This window comes from Watersipora subatra, chromosome 1, assembly GCF_963576615.1.
Source record: "Watersipora subatra chromosome 1, tzWatSuba1.1, whole genome shotgun sequence".
Lineage (NCBI taxonomy): Eukaryota > Metazoa > Bryozoa > Gymnolaemata > Cheilostomatida > Watersiporidae > Watersipora > Watersipora subatra.
Window position 1 is genome coordinate 70,913,360 of NC_088708.1, and position 17,567 is coordinate 70,930,926.

At 36.2% G+C, this 17,567-nt stretch overlaps 1 protein-coding gene across 1 annotated transcript; it reads left to right on the plus strand.

The window, feature by feature from the left end:
• The first annotated feature begins 14,434 nt into the window (after positions 1-14,434).
• On the plus strand, positions 14,435-14,890 carry LOC137391058 (protein FAM200A-like). Its single transcript, XM_068077406.1, has one exon. It carries the CDS (start codon positions 14,435-14,437, stop codon positions 14,888-14,890), a length of 456 nt encoding a protein of 151 aa, XP_067933507.1.
• Positions 14,891-17,567: the final 2,677 nt, after the last annotated feature.

Genomic DNA, 17,567 nt, shown 5'->3' on the forward strand with positions numbered 1-17,567 from the left:
GCTTATTACATACGTCAGAATAACAAAGTCACCAAAATGCTGTTTGCTGAAAAAAATTTTCACAATGTCTGAAAGAGACACAATGATTAATTTCTTTCAGCTCTTCAGCAATGCTTGTGTGTAAAACAGTAATATTTCCCCTTTAAAACCAGTAGCAAAGTTGGAGTTGCCATCCCTTCAAGCAGAAGGCTAGTGGTCAGACAGCATCCATTGTCCTGCTAACACAAATCCACTTCATTACGAAAACAGCTTTCTTGCCATTCAGGCTTTTTTGCCGATTTAGGTTAAAAAATTATATTGACAGAAACCAACAAGAGATAAAATTTTAGTGATAAAAAGTTGAAATTCAGCAAAATAGTTAAAAATACATACTAAAACCTAGCTTTAAGCATGTATTTAGTAAGCGAAACTTATTTAAAGTGAATTCAAAGTTTATGTTATATGTATGTTTGTTTTGAAAGTCAGACCTTATAACATTGAAGTTTATGTTATATGTATGTCTGTTTTGAAAGTCAGACCTCTCTGCATTTTAATGCAGATCATAACCAATAAATACACTAAATATACTAAAGTTACTGTCGGTAACTATAGTTTCTAAGGATATTATACTATTTTGTAATTAATTTTTAATATGTACAGTACTTGTAAAAAGTTTTAATGATTTTACCAGATATTTGAATTATATAATTATCATGGTTTTTATACCCCTCTATACAGTTTTTTTCACTATGCGATGTCAACCCTGGAATGGATTAAAATCATATCCTGAAGGTGCACTGTATAGCATAATACATAACACATATAAATAATGTTGATACTACTATATATATCTTATATCTATATATATATTTCTCAAAGTCCGTGTGTCGTGTGTTTGTCAGAAATCCGGCTATAGATCTTAAAATCTTGGAATAAATATTCCATACCGAAGGGGGTTCGATCTCGGACCAAGCTGTTCACCAGTCTCACACCTAGCCTACAAGACTACATGAGTCTAATTGCTAGCCTGCCAATATAAGTCATTATATCAGAGCAATACCTAACTGCTTTGCGTATGACGCGGGTCATAGCATAACGCCACGAGAAGCTGTTCGCTCACATTATTAAAATGGTTAATAGCAAAACTCTCACTACTTCTCATTGTTTATAAGACAAAAAACTTTTCTCATGATATGTAGTTGGAAATTTAGAATGGCAAATGTTGTTATATGTTAAATAGAAATCAATTTTCTGTCCAAATACTCTTCTATTACACGGGCAACGCCGGGTGGCACAGATAGTATATATACATAGTTGACAATTAAGCAGTTACAAGCGTAACTGTTTGGGTAGCTAGTATTGTATACTCATTTCAACATTACACTTGATTGTATTCAACTGTATTTGATTATTCTCTGCTTGATCATGGCTTACATTCCGTTCATTGATTTGATTTTTTAGGTGATCTTTGATTTGAATGAGTTGATGAGGTAAGTCAACATCAGTTCAGGTCTAGTTGATTACTTACCAAACTTAGTAAAATGGGACCTTGAACTCTTGAGGTTCTAAAGCTAGCGTAGATCTTGGGAACTTAATTAAGTAGTAAGTAATTGCAAGCCAAATGAGTTTTAATCTGAGATAAATAGAGTGATACTATATATTTAATCTACCTTGCTAGGTAATCTTGAGGAAAAAGGGCCCAATTTTGCAGATGTACATAGTTACCGAACATTGTATCATTGATACTACTGTTACCAGAGAGGTGAACTAGCTTGTGCCTTATTCATCATTGTTAGTAGAATTTGTATGTATATTTCATTTTTAATTATCTTTAGCATTGCAAAAAATAAAAAATAATTTTCTATTGCTCACAGACAGGAATATACTGTGAGCTGCGTGTAACAATAATTATATTGTTTGTTCTCAAATAATAATTATTTGAGAACAAATAATAATAATTATTTGAGAAGCCGGTCGTCAAAAAAATACTGGCCAAGATGCAGGATCAACGGATCAGCAAATAAAGTATACACTCAGGATAATATCCTGGCAATGGAATGTTACTACTCCAGTGCCCCTAAAAGAAACGACTACATGAAGAGGATGGGCCAACTCTGGCGAGATACAGGTAGGATGATATTAACAGATCAGAGACTTGCAGGCCAATAAAGGGCTACCTTCAGGAAACAGTGGCTAATGGATGTTAAACTGTTAGAACTTGAAGATATGGTAAAACAAGAAAAGTTAAACAAACATAGATTTGGAGAGGAAGATGCGGAGGGAGAATAGTGGCAGCTATTCCCCTTCAGTTGATTAAAGAAATAAATAAGAGAAATTACAGCATTGAGAACATACCTCTAGGAAATATTACCATATACCATACCATACTATATATATTACCGGATACGGTCAACAACTGGAATGGAGAATCAGACTATCAAAATATTGGAAAAGTTAAAGCTTGACTGGAGCAGATTAGGACAATCGAGACAAATTTTAATGATGAATACAGAAATAAAGTAGAATATGAACACAACATAAATAGGAAAGGTTACAATCTAGTTATTGAGGAAACAAAACAACAACTACAAGTAACCAAAACTAAGATCAGAGGATATGATAATAGAGTCAAACAGTTTCAGCACAGCAGGTTATTTGAAAGCAATCAGAATACGTTTAATCGAGATATACAAGAAGAACATTAACAAACAGAAAAACCTAACAGCCTAAAATAAAAGAGATCCTTGGCTGGAATTAGTGAGAAAATACCTGAAGAGAGATGAGAGGCATCGTGGTATAAGGATATGCATGGACATGAAATGATTACAGAGCACTTTCAAGATAATGTCCAACAGGAAATGGACCTGATGGAATGCAGGGATTTTAGTGAAAGAATCTTACTGGACTGCATAAGAAGCTTGCAAACTATCTGGATGAATGTCTGGACAAGAAGAGACCACTAACGTGATGACAAATGAAAAAACAGTTCTAATACAGAAGGATAGAAGTAAAGTTACAGCAGCAGAAAACTATAGACACATAACCTGCCTTCCTATCATCTGGTAAATGTTGACTTCAATGATATCTGACGCTGTTTATCAATATCTTAAACGCAATCATTTGATTGGAGAAAAACAGAGAGGATGTCGGCGTGGGTACAGAAGAATAAAAAATCGTTCATTGCTAAACAAGGTAATTTTAAAACATCGTAAGCCAAATAAGACCAATCTGGCTATGGTTTGGATTGATTACCAGAAGGCTTGTGATTTGGTATCACACACATGGATATTAGAGACACTGGATATTAGAGACACACACATGGATATTAGAGACACTGGATATTAGAGACACACACATGGATATTAGAGACACTGGATATTAGAGACACACACATGGATATTAGAGACACTGGATATTAGAGACACACACATGGATATTAGAGACACTGGATATTAGAGACACACACATGGATATTAGAGACACTGGATATTAGAGACACACACATGGATATTAGAGACACTGGATATTAGAGACACACACATGGATATTAGAGACACTGGATATTAGAGACACACACATGGATATTAGAGACACTGGATATTAGAGACACACACATGGATATTAGAGACACTGGATATTAGAGACACACACATGGATATTAGAGACGCTGGATATTAGAGACACACACATGGATATTAGAGACACTGGATATTAGAGACACACACATGGATATTAGAGACACTGCAGATGTTAAGAGCTTTAAAGAAATCCAAACATTTCAGGAGCAATGTATGGCAAAAAGGGCCACTAACCGGGAGTCAAATAAAAAAAGTTTAGGGTCAATGGATATAAAAAGGGGACATATCTCAAGGAGTTTTACTATCTCTCCTACTGTTTTTCATTTGCTTTATACCCATGTCTGTTTTACTACACAATGCAAAGTATGCAAAGTAAAGATAAGTAATGAGCAGAAACACCAATGGAAAGATAAATCATCTAGCTTATATGGATCATCTGAAGCTGTATGGAAAGATAAAAAAAGAGTTGGAAAGCCTATGTCAGGCAGTCCTGATATTCACAGATGATGTAAACTGAGGTTTGGGTTGAAACGTTGACAATAAAAAGAGGCGGAAAAAAGATGGTGTGGATAAAACTACCTGACAATGAAATGATAAAAGACCTCGGAGACGGTGATTATCAATATCGTCGCTCGCCGTAAGCTTGCGGAAAAAATAACTACAATGAAAGAAAAAGTGATGGAAAAATACAGATGAAGACTTACATTAATACTGAGAGGTAAATGGAGGAAATATAATATGAGCAATCAATGCATGAGCAGTGGTTGTACTCAAATACCTTGCTAGAGCCTTTAGCTAGACACACGAAGAAATGGGAAACATAGACAGGAAAACAAGGATGTGTTGTTGGCAATGAATAGAATGCTTCGTCTAAAAGCCAATGTGCCATGGCTGTACTCTCTTAGGGATGAGGATGGAAAAAGACTCACATCAATAAAAGAGACAATACAGGAAGACAAACATGGATAGTTAGATTATGTGAGAAAACACAGAGAAGGTTACAACGGGTTGCTGAAGCCAATGGAGAAAGAAAGGAGCAAGAAAGAATACAAAGAGAAAAAAAAAGAGAAAAGAACTAAAGACTGGACTAAAAAGTAGTAACTTGGCAATATCCTTGGCTAGTGGCTAGTAACTAAACAAACATATGCATGGATAAAGAGCGGTGATAAAAATAGAGACAAAAGGGATGCTGGTGGCTGCTAAAAAACAAGCACTACCAAATAAATGGAGAAAGAAACATATTGGAAAGCAGATAGACCCGGCATTATATAGACTATGCAGAAAGAAGGAAGAAATGACTTTCATAATTATTTTAAACGAATGCAGTAAGATAGTAGCAACAAAGTACAAAAAAAGCATGACGAGGTGGCATGAAAAGTGCAATGGAATCTATCTAGACAGAGAGGATTCAAAACATTGAAGAAGTGGTAGGACCACGAAACAGAAACAGGTTTAGAGAATGAGGAAGCAAAGCTATTACGGGATATGAGCAATCGAACAGATCATGTGATACAGGCTAGACGACCAGATTTAGTATTGAAGGTCAAAGAGCATGACCTCAAAAGGCTGATTGATATAGCTGTACCAGGAATTGAGAGAGTAAAAGACAAAGACCAAGAAAAGATGGAAAATATCAGGATTAGACCAAAAAGTCTGAAAGACATCTGTGATGATTGTTTCTATTTTTATTAGGACATTAGGTGCAACCAATAATCTAAAGGAGGAGCTGATCAGCCTAAATGTTTGTCAAGAAAGAAATTTTTACCAGTACAAAAGAACAATTTGCTGCACTGCTGGGATCGGCTAGAATACTCAGGAAGGTTTTGGATTTCCTAGGCTAGTTGTTCTGACACGAGTTTCACGGATACCAAAACCAGCTCAACATCATGCTGTGCTAACTACCAATAATAATGATGATAATAATAATAATAATTTCTGTTTGTGTATGATGAATACACAAACAGAAAGAAACCCCTATGACGCCGAGAAAACAGGACAAGCCTGTCAACTCTTGCCCGGCAGCTCACCTGTGCCACCCCAGGCAGGGAGCGGTCATCAACCTGTTACTGGGACAACTAATCACAATGAAAAGAGGAGAGGATGGACACAAATAAACAACATCGATGCAATGGTATGCTTCTACCAAAGTCAACCAGAGAAGATAGGATACATGAAAAGGATGCATCAGATATGGAAAGATCGAGGATTGTTTAGCACAACAGATCAAAGGATGGCAGATCAAGTCAGAGTCATCACAAGAAACGGACTGATGTCCGACTTGGAGATGGAAGAGATGAGACAGAGAGTAACAACGACACTACCAAACGTTCTGATTCAGAACAATGTAAATGAACATATTGATACAGTTGAAGAAGTAATGGAGAGCGAAATCACTGTGGAGATAATAGAGACGCCAATCGAGAGGCCAAAAGCAATTGAAAAACAGAGAGAGATAACCAATCGCCTCAAAGACATCATTGAGGGACTGGAGCAAAAGCGAAATATGCCAACATTGGAGAAGATACCCAAAGATAAGATCAGGAAGGAAACAGGAATGATCAATCAGGTGATCGGGTTTATTGACACCACTGATATTGGAGGTACAAGCGACTTGATATATGCAGGAGCACAGCTGGTAATAGAAAGATTACAGAAAGGACAGAAAACACATGGCAGGAGAACCCAAATACCGGCATGGAAAATGAGACTAGAAAGAAAAATGGAGGAAACACGTAAAGATCTAGCAAAGATGAATAACATCAAAGAAGGTAGACAATTCATCACAAGAGAAATAGAGCAAGGTTGTTGGTTGAAAAAAAGGAATAGATCGAGTGATTGAGGAACTTAAACAGAGAGTGACATCCACAGCAGCAAAGATTAAGATATATTCTAACAGAGTGAATCAGTTTCATACAAACCATCTATTTGAAACAGACCAGAAACAATTCTACCAAAGCCTAGAAGGTAAACAACAGAAACAGATACTAATGCTTGAGCCCAATGCTGCTCTGGAGTTCTGGATTAACATATGGGCACGGCCACACACTCATAAAGAAAATGCCAAATAGATCAAAGAGGCTGAACATGACTACAAAGATTTATAGAAACAAACTGATATAGAGATCAACATTGTGAGATTATAAAAATCCTTGGGAGATTATCACCATGGAAAGTCGCTGGACTGGATGGAGTACAGGGCTACTGGGTCAAGAACTTCACAGCTTTTTACACAAAAATTGTGAATCAGATGAATGAGATTATCAAGAGAGGCACTCTGACATCATGGATGACAGCAGAGAGAACGGTGCTAATACCTAAGGATGCAAGCAAAGGCAACATATCATCAAACTATAGACCGATTACCTGCCCGCCAATAATGTACAAAGTACTGACTGCAATGATCTCGGACAGCATTTATGAACACCTGGAGAGAAATGAACTACTACCATGGGAACAAAAGGGCTGTGGTAGAAAAAGTCGAGGAACTAAAGATCAATTAATAATAGACAAGTGTGTTATGAAAGACAGTAAGGCAAGAAAAACCAACTTGGTGATGAGATGGATTGCCTACAGAAAAGCGTATGATATAGTTCTCCACTCATGAATAATGAAAGTAATGGATATGTTAGGTATCTCAGAAAACATCAAGAGGTTCATGACAACAGGTATGAAACAATGGAAAACAGAGCTAGAAAGTTGAGGGAAAGAACAAGGAAAAGTATCGATCCATCGAGGTATCTTTCAGGATGACAGTCTTTCTCCTTTGATGTTTGTGATGTCAATGATACCCCTCACAACTGTACTGCGCAAAGTTAAACCAGTGTACCATCTCAAAAACAAATGTGCAGTTAACCATCTACTGTATATGGATGACCTGAAACTGTATGGGAAAAACAAGAATGAGATTGAGACACTGAAACACACAGTGAGAATCTTCAGCGATGACATCGGTATGGAGTTTGGATTAGATAAGTGCGCTACCATCACCATGATAAGATGGAAACTAACTGGCAGAGGAAATATCATGCTACCAAATGAAACAGAAATCTATGAACTAGAAGATAATGAAAGCTACAAATATTTAGGAGTTATGGAGGCAGACGACATAAAACAATCTGAAACGAAAGCTAAGATCAAGAAAGAATACATTCACAGGCTCATGAAAGTGCTGAAATCAAAGCTGACTGCTGGAAATCTCATTACCGCTATCAATACATGGGCTGTGTCCTTGTACAGATACGGAGCAAGGATTATTCAGTGGACGAAAACTGAGTTACAGCAACTGGACAGAAGGACGCGGAAACTGATGACAATGCATAAAGGTCTTCATCCAAGATCTGATGTAGATAGAGTATATGTTGAAAGGGACCAAGGAGGAAGAGGATTAATGAGTTTTGAGGAAACTGTGAATTACGAAAGTCACAGTCTGAAAAAGTACACAGAAGGCAGCCCAGTCGAATTTATAAGAACAGCGGGTAAGATCATAATTACCAACAGTGAAGATGGATGAAAAGAGTATAAAAATCATCAGCAAACTGAACGAAAGCAAAACTGGCATGATAAGCCAATGAATGGACAACATCTAAGACAGACAGAGGATCAAGCAGCAAAGGAGACATGGCAATAGATGAAGAGGGGATGTCTCAAACGAGAGACTGAACGCCTGATCATTGCTGCCCAAGATCAAGCATTAAGAACCAACTATAGGAAAGCCAAAATAGAAAAGTCAACAAATGATCCGAAATGCAGATTGTGCAAGCAGAAAGATGAAACAGTGTCCCACATAGTCCGTGAATGCAGTAAGATCGCACAGACAGAATATAAAGGGCGGCATGACAAAGTGGCAAGTGCGGTGCACTGGAGCATATGCAAGAAACATGAGTTACCCCCCACAGAAAAATGGTACGACCACTGTGCAGAAGCTGTATTGGAGAATGAGAAAGTAAAGCTGCTATGGGACTTCAATGTGCAGACAGACAAGGTTATTGAAGCTAGAAGAACAGACCTGATATTAATAAACAAAGAAACTAAACAGTGTCAGGTCATAGACATAGCAATACCTGAAGACACAAGGGTAGTACAGAAGGAAGATGAAAAGATTGCTAAATACAAAGAGCTTGGGTTCGAGATAAACAGACTGTGGAAGGTGAAGACCGAAGTGATACCAATAGTAATTGGTGCACTCGGAACAATATCAATGAGGCATATAGCATACTTGGCCGAGGAGGGAGTGAACATGTTCTTTTGAGATTATACAGAAGACAGCCATCTTAGGAACAGCTCACATATTGAGGAAGGTCCTCTCTTAGTGGAATAGAGGAAGATGTTGGATCCTTTGGCCTTTTGTTAAGACCCGGGCTCAACACGGACTAAAACCAATCATTTACCACCACACAACTGTGAAGAAAAACTTTTACAATAATAATACTAATAGTATATGATGTTTGTATGTTAAACTCACTGTGGGCTATCTACTCGACTACTGGCTGACAGTCCCTTCAATGTTATTACTTACAACGATTCATATCGACATTCTTTATGTAAAGTTTTGGTGCCTACACCAACTGTATATAGAATCACATTAAAACATTTCAAATATTTTTTAATTAACATAAACTCATTGCAGAACCTGAAGAACTTACCAGTCGAACAGATGAGTGCTAAGAGAGCTAAGGATTGATAGCCAGACATTTTATCTTTACATGTAGCTAAGAATAGTTAGTATGGAATGAACACAAACCAATTAAGAAGGTTTTTTATACTCTAATGCTTATTTCTATATTCATGATGGGAGCATGCAGATGGCAAGGTACCCTGGAGACATGCAAGGGTCCAGATAGCTGCAGTCCCAAAAAGTGCACTTGAAAAGTGTTATGATCAATGATAAGCACCAGCATGCATAGAATCGTTTAAAGAAGCGTGAAGAAGAGGACTTTTATATTAGACTATTCGAAGCCAATCTTAAAACATATCAGAACCTTAAAACAATCAAAACTAATAGCTGCAGGCCCAACACTGCCGAACTAACATACATGAGTGAACCAACTGCAACAATAAACAACATAAAATGCTTGCTACTACCAACACACTAATATAGCATATATATATATATATATATATATATATATATATATATATATATATATATATATATATATATATATATATATATATACTCATGCTACAGACAGTACTGTTTCGGCTATTGAAGCCTCATCAGTGCAGCTCAGAGCTTAGGCAAGGGACACAAATCCCATTACCAATGAGAGTTGACTTCCAAAAAATATTCAAAGCATCTGCTGATTTCAAATCATGCTGAGTCCTTGAGTTTGTATGCTGTGATGGTGCCATGCTATATATATATATATATATATATATATATATATATATATATATATATATATATATATATATAGCATGGCACCATCACAGCATACAAACTCAAGGACTCAGCATGATTTGAAATCAGCAGATGCTTTGAATATTTTTTGTGTCATCTTACCTTTAATACGCTGCTCACATGCAAGCCTACCTACTGACACATTCAATAGATCTGTACAGGTCCCAATCAATAAATGATTTATGTGTTCAATAGTAGACTGATTGATGTGTGTGAGATTTTGATGCCATACAATATTAGATAAAGTCAGGTTTGCTTGGTGAACTGAAGAACCCAGATCAACATACATGTAGTACAGCTTGTTAGGTCTAGTAACCACAGCATGTATGTGACAAGCTTTGTCTTCCACCCATTCACTGGTACATACAAACTGCACTATCAAACCTTTATACGAGGCTAATTTAACAGAGAAGAGGTTTCGTTTGAGATTTGGAATATGAAGGATGTCGTAGGAAGAGCAAAGAAAAATATTTTAAACATATGTCAAGCCATTTTTTAATTTTATTGGCTAACTGATGCCCTTCTTATAATTATTGTATGACATAATTTGGGAAAAGCATTTTTGGTTTGGAAAGAAATTGTTGCCAGTAAAATAATATATACACAAATTTCAATGTTTGTCTTTTGTTTGTTGGTCTGTCTGTCTGTCCATGTATCAATTATAGCAATTAAAATCTAGCAATGAAAAACCAACTACAACTACAAAAACAACTATCAAGCAACTAACAAAAGATGCAAAAGCTATCAGAAACAATAACAATGTCCTAGCCAAGGCAACAATACAACAAACTACTACAGATTCACACCTGAGCATTACAGAAATACACTACTATCCAACCTTACAAACATTACAAGAATGCATATACTCAACACATTAACAAAACATCTACCACAGCCCAACAAATTGCCAAAAACCTTGATTTAGACAACAGAATAAAACAAACAGCCCCTTCATAACGCCTTCATAACTATCAAAAACCACAAACAAAACTTTGAAAATCACTAGTTGAATAAGAGAGTCAAATTCACGCTGTGTATTTTTGCAATGCTGGTGTTTCAAGACAAATTACTATTGTAAAAAAATTGCTAAAAGTGTTCATTTGAAGGATTAATTAAAGGATGGCTTGATATTTTTTAACCCTTCTTTTATAGTGACATTTTATTAGAGGTGGCATTCAAATAAAGGTGGCGTTCAAATAGAGGTTTTATGGTATATTCTGTTTTGCTATAATTTTGATTTTATATTGCACATTTATGTTGGTAGTGTAAATGGCTCATTCATTGTAAAGATTTCAGACTTTGGAATGTCTCGAGATATCCATGAGAAAGATTACTACAGCCTGAATGCTATGCACAAGCCAGTTCTCTTGAAGTGAATGGCAGTTGAGTCTCTGAAAGAAGGAAGATACAGCTCAAAATCTGATGTGGTTTGTGAAAATTTTAAAAATCATTTTCATGAAAGTCTACTCTTGTCTTATACTACATGCAAAATTAACGCTTAATGAGATAGAATTCCTACTCATTCCGCTACAAAGAGTTTTACCATAATTATGTATATTCTGTTGCTTTGCTTCCAGCTTATAAACCAAGTTTTTTACTCGATAAACTTGGAAAATATACATATCATTTTCTTGAAAGCTTATTTATTCTTAATTGTATTGTTGCTAATATAGAATACTATATTATGATGTGATCATACATAGTATGATATAACATATAGTATGTAATATATATAGTATAATGTAATAAAACATAGCATAAAATAGTATAACAATTATAATAAAGTATAATAGAATATAATATGATATAGCATGATATAAGAATATAATGTTTATAATATAACTTTCTTATCGGCTGAAATTGTATCACCTATGCTTTTGCTTTTGTTTTCACTATAACTTATAACAAATAGCACTGAACTGAGATAGAGAGTGAGGCGTTGTGAGGGAGATTTTGGCGAATAGCATATCAGCATCTTTGTTATTTCAACATAACTAGCACACCGACTGCCAAAGTTTAATTTTGATGGAACTTTTTGTTGATATCGTGCGGCGGAAAAAGTAAACAGTCTTTGTCCTCATATGGCAAGGACAACAAAACATGGTGTTCCAATTAGTAAGGCAAGAAAAATCATATAACAGAGACAACATAAACCGATGGCGTTCTGTATTAGTTAATAATAAATGTAATCCTTAATATATACATGTATATTTCAAAATCGCGTGAATGATACATTATTTAGCTCTTTGATGTAGCTCATAATATTTAACTCTATAACTTTACTCTTTGTTACCACAAGATATCAACATCTGAATTTTATCAACTGTTGAGTTGTTTAAATTAGAAACTAGTAGATGAACTAGCCAAAAGTTAGCCTACTAGATCAAAGATACAGTTGATTAATGAGTGACAGAATATTTATGAAGAAGTAAAGCAGCAACTTCCTTCATTTACAAATCATGTTATCATTCAAAGTATTAATGTTACTCATTTATTACCTGCCTAAATTACATGTGTGTAAAATAGTCTAAGGTATTGAACTATATATGCAGGTACCTACCAGAGTTGTAGAAGTGCAACAGAGTAACTAACACAAGGGTTAATAAAATATGTGAAGATAGCATTTTATATGACATAGTTGCATCTACACATAAGCTAAGAATAATAAAATTTCAAAATATTTGTCAACAATGGAGATCCTAGTTTTTAGCAGAATATTTAATGATGCTCGTATGATAAAAACATCTTGCAGTGATTTAAACCATCTAGACACTAATAGCCTCCACTCCAGTATATCCTACAGTAATAGGATGTTATATACACGTAGCTTATACTGAAAAGTGGCAAACTCCCTTGTCAAATACCTGCCACATTTTATAATAAGTTTGTACAGTCTATTTCACTCATTTATTATTAGCCATAAAAATATGCTGCCCTTTCACCTATTATAATAGACTGTGTAGCATCCTTTGTCACCCTGGTTTTATTAACTATAAAAATCTAGATTTATAGTAGATGGTTTAACAGCCTACTGAGTTAAATTACTGCAAGACTACACTGGGAGTTACTTGAATTATGGGTTTTCGTATCTTATGAAAAACGGTCTTCGGCTTCCGCACTGTGTGATATGCCCTAAGACTTTCTCAGATGACTCCATGAAACCCTTTCAGTTGAAGCAACACTTACAAAAAATTTCCCCCCACATGAGCTGAGAACGACCGGGATTACTTTTAGTCCAAAGAGCGGCAAGTAAAGAGAAGCAGACTTGATGCAAGTGGAGATCTCTATCATGCTCATAGTAATGCACTTATTACAGCTTCATAGGCTGTTTCCTACCGTATTGCTTAGTGTAAAGAGCCACATACAATAGGAGAGACCTTGATCAAGCCATGTATGTTAGACTGGCATCAATAGTACTTGGAAAACCAGCTAGGCAAAAATTTCAAGACCTCCCACCATCCAACAACACTGTGAAGCGGCGCATTGATGATATTGAGGCAAATATTGAAGAGAAAGTAGTTGCTAAGATTAAAGCATCCCCATTTTGGGCCATACAACTTGATGAGTCAACTGGTGTTGCCAGTCTTTCCCAGCTATTTGTGTATGGTAGATATGTGCGTGACACATCCATTGAAGGGGAGTTTCTGTTTTGTCAGCCCTTGCTTAGAACAACTTCCGCAAGAGATGTGTTGAAAATAGTTGAAAATTCCTTTAAAAAGGCCAAATTAGGTTGGGAGAATAAGTGTAATAAGTTAATAAATGTATGCACTGATGGAGCACCTGCTATGTAATAAGTGTATGCACTGATGGAGCACCTGCTATGTAATAAGTGTATGCACTGATAGAGCACCTGCTATGTAATAAGTGTATGCACTGATTGAGCACCTGCTATGTAATAAGTGTATGCACTGATGGAGCACCTGCTATGTAATAAGTGTATGCACTGATAGAGCACCTGCTATGTAATAAGTGTATGCACTGATAGAGCACCTGCTATGTAATAAGTGTATGCACTGATGGAGCACCTGCTATGTAATAAGTGTATGCACTGATGGAGCACCTGCTATGTAATAAGTGTATGCACTGATAGAGCACCTGCTATGTAATAAGTGTATGCACTGATAGAGCACCTGCTATGTAATAAGTGTATGCACTGATAGAGCACCTGCTATGTAATAAGTGTATGTACTGATGGAGCACCTGCTATGTTAGAATGTAGATCAGGCTTTGTAAAACAGATCAAGCAGTAGAACCCTGATATAGAAGGAGTGCATTGCTTTATTCACCGTGAAGCATTGACATTAAAAACTCTTCCACAAGCGTTGAAACAAACTTGGTTGTGAACATAAAAGTTGTGAATTACATCAAAGCATCAACACTAAATACCAGATTGTTCTCAGCACAATGTTCTGAAAGTGCTGTCGCGTTTATAACTTTGTTATTTCATACTGAAGTGAGGTGGTTGTCGAAGGGAAACATGTTAGGCAGGCTCTTTGAGCTACGACTGGAGGTTATGAAATTTCTTGCAAATAAAGGTCAGCATGAACATTTAGCAGCCATGAAAGCCGATAACTATGTATTTGAGACTGCATACCTGGTTGATATATTTGCCTCACTAAACAAGTTGAAGTTACAAGGGAGCAATCGTCATGTCCTTGCCTTTCATGACAGCATTGATGCTTTCAAAGCGAAGCTGGTACTGTGGCATACCTGCACTGGGAACACAGTATCCTTTCCCACCCTCACTGAATTATTGGAAGACAAACCTGCTCCTGGTAGTCTAGTGGCAACCAGTACTGAACATCTGTCTGATCTCATAACAGAACTTGGATGCTACTTCCCTGAGCTACCTTCAGGAAAAAATAAGATGCTCAACATCACACGAAATCCATTTCAACGCACTGTTGAAGAAATTCTGAAGGAGCTACAATAGGAGTTTGTTGAGTTGGTCAACATTTCTGCACTGAAAGATAATCTCAGATCGTTGTCTATCGACCAGTTTTGGCTCTCAGCAAGAAACATTTCTCTACTCATTGCCAGAAAGGCAATAAAGATTCTGATGCCATTTAGCTGTACCTACCTATGCAAAGTAGGATTTTCATCAATGCTGCACCTTAAAAGTGATAAAAGAAATCGACTTGACCTTGAGAGCGACTTGAGATGTGCATTATAAAAAACAAAGCCTGATTTGTTTGTTGAGGCATCAGCAGGAGCCGTCTCATTAAAATTCGTAATCTCACCCCACACCCGTTGAGTGTACCGGAATAACAATAATGTTGACGTGATTTATTACTATATATGCTACTCTGTTATTTAACAAATAAATACATGTATATATGCTGCTGACCTACATATATGTACCTGTGTAGCCCTTTCAGAGAATACAATATAGTATAGGTTTACACTTCACATTTTTCAAGGGGAGAATTTGTATTTGAAAACTTTGCAAAGGGGTAAAAGCAAAAAAGGTTGGGAACCACTGTCATACAGTATATGTCATGTTGCCTTTCAGGACGGTGACCTCAAAAGTTAAATCATTCTCATCAGCTGAATTCACTAGTTGCAGTTGCTACTTGAATGTGTGATAACCTGACAGAAAATCCAACAGCCTTTGCTGTTTACTATTCAGTCGATATAACTTCTACCAAGAGAAGATAAATGACACCCTGCTGACAGCCCGCTATCCGTAATATGAGCCACCAAAATGAATGTTTGATCAAACTAGTATTGACATATTGATTCATATGTTAGTCAATTGGTTTTGGCTAATTTTAATCTTGTGGAATCAATTAAGTAATTGTTTGAGAATTTTTTTGGGTCAGTTTCTTTGTACTTTTGTCAGCCAATTATGCGACAAGCTACTGTTCACCAAAACCCTTACATATATGTTAAAACCTTTTTTGTCATGGCTGTTGAAATAATAATTTAGTAATTTTTAATAAAATTCAATTGTAGTGTAAAATATTCAATAAAATCAAATGATGCTTCTAAAAGCCGCTAGCATATAGTTAATCTGCTACAAATGTTATAAATCTTTCTATTACGAGAGCCATAAAAAAAGCTGGATGCTTGCCTCAACCTTGTTTGAACTGTATTTCTCATGTCTTTCATGTGACACTCTAACTTGTCATCTAACACAGGCATTTCTATGCCGTTCCATTGTGATAGGAACTTCAACATATCAAGGTTCAATACTAAAACTAGGATTCAGAGGAGTAAGGGTTGTAAGAAAGCTGCTACATGTTGAGGATGCTGCACTATGTTAAACTTTAGATGAGCTGTTATTGAACTTAAAGTGTTTTTCAGGCTAAGTAACCAGTTTGGTCCTACTATCACCTTAAAAAGACAGTCACCATGTCACTATCAATCAAGACGCTATTTTACAATTAATAAAATAACACTGGATGATGTAAAAAACTGTACGTACCTATAATCATAATCTTTAAGAAAATCATCATTGATCAAAGAATATTCTCCAAACTGGGTAAAGGTTGAATTTTTGCTTTACTCAACTTATTCTTGGTACTCAAGTTTGTGTTTAAGGATGTTGTGTACTGAGTCTAAGGATGTTGGGTACTGAGTCTAAGGATGTTGGGTACTGAGTCTAAGGATGTTGGGTACTGAGTCTAAGGATGTTGCATACTGAGTACGCTCCTTTATGGGGCTGAGATTTGACTGCAAGAGTTGAAGCTGAGTGCTTTTCAGACGAACCTTTGTTTTGTTCATGGACCTGGAAAAAAGACAAATGAGAAGACCTTCAAGATTACTGGCTTTAGAGTCTAGACAATTGTCAAGTTGAAATTCTTTAGACAGGTCAACAAAATGCCTTGATACAAACTCCTTCATCTTGTGCACCACAGAGTGCTAGAAAAACGCGCGCAACAAACATGAAGGCCACGGCTCGACTTGAAGACTTTACTGTTAACCCTGTTTGTAGAGGACCCTCTCCATAAACCGTAGCAACTAGAGGTCATGCCTCTATGTTGATTAATTCCATGATACAGAGGCTTTCCTAGAGGGTTTGCAACATAAGCGCGTACTGCCCCATAGATATGAATAAACATTAATGCCAATCATTGCCACTTGTGACAGATATATGCCAAATCTCTATGAAGGCCTATCTATATATATATATATTTCTCAAAGTATGTCTGCATTCCGGCTATAGATCTTAAAATCTTGGAATAAATATTCCGTACCGAACAAGATTCGATCTCGGACCAAGCCATTTACCAGTCTGACTCCTTGCCCACTAGACTACGGAAATGGAATTGCTAGCATGCCTATACAAGTCATTATATGAGAGCAAAACCTAACTGCTTTGCGTATGACGCGGGTCATAGCATAACGGCACAAGAAACTGTTCGCTCACATTATTAAACTGGCTAATAGCAAAAACTCTCACTACTTCTCATTGTTTATAAGACAAAAAACTTTTCTCATGATATGTAGCTTGAAAGTTAGAATGGCAAATGTTGTTATATTTTAAATATAAATCAAATTTCTGTCTAAATACTCTTCTATTACACGGGCAACGCCGGGTGGCACAACTAGCATATATATATATACATGTATATATATATATATATATATGTACTATAGTGTATATA

Excerpts from the sequence above, each read along its gene's own strand:
- LOC137391058 (XM_068077406.1), top strand. The coding sequence starts at position 14,435 with ATGTTAGGCAGGCTCTTTGAGCTACGACTGGAGGTTATGAAATTTCTT.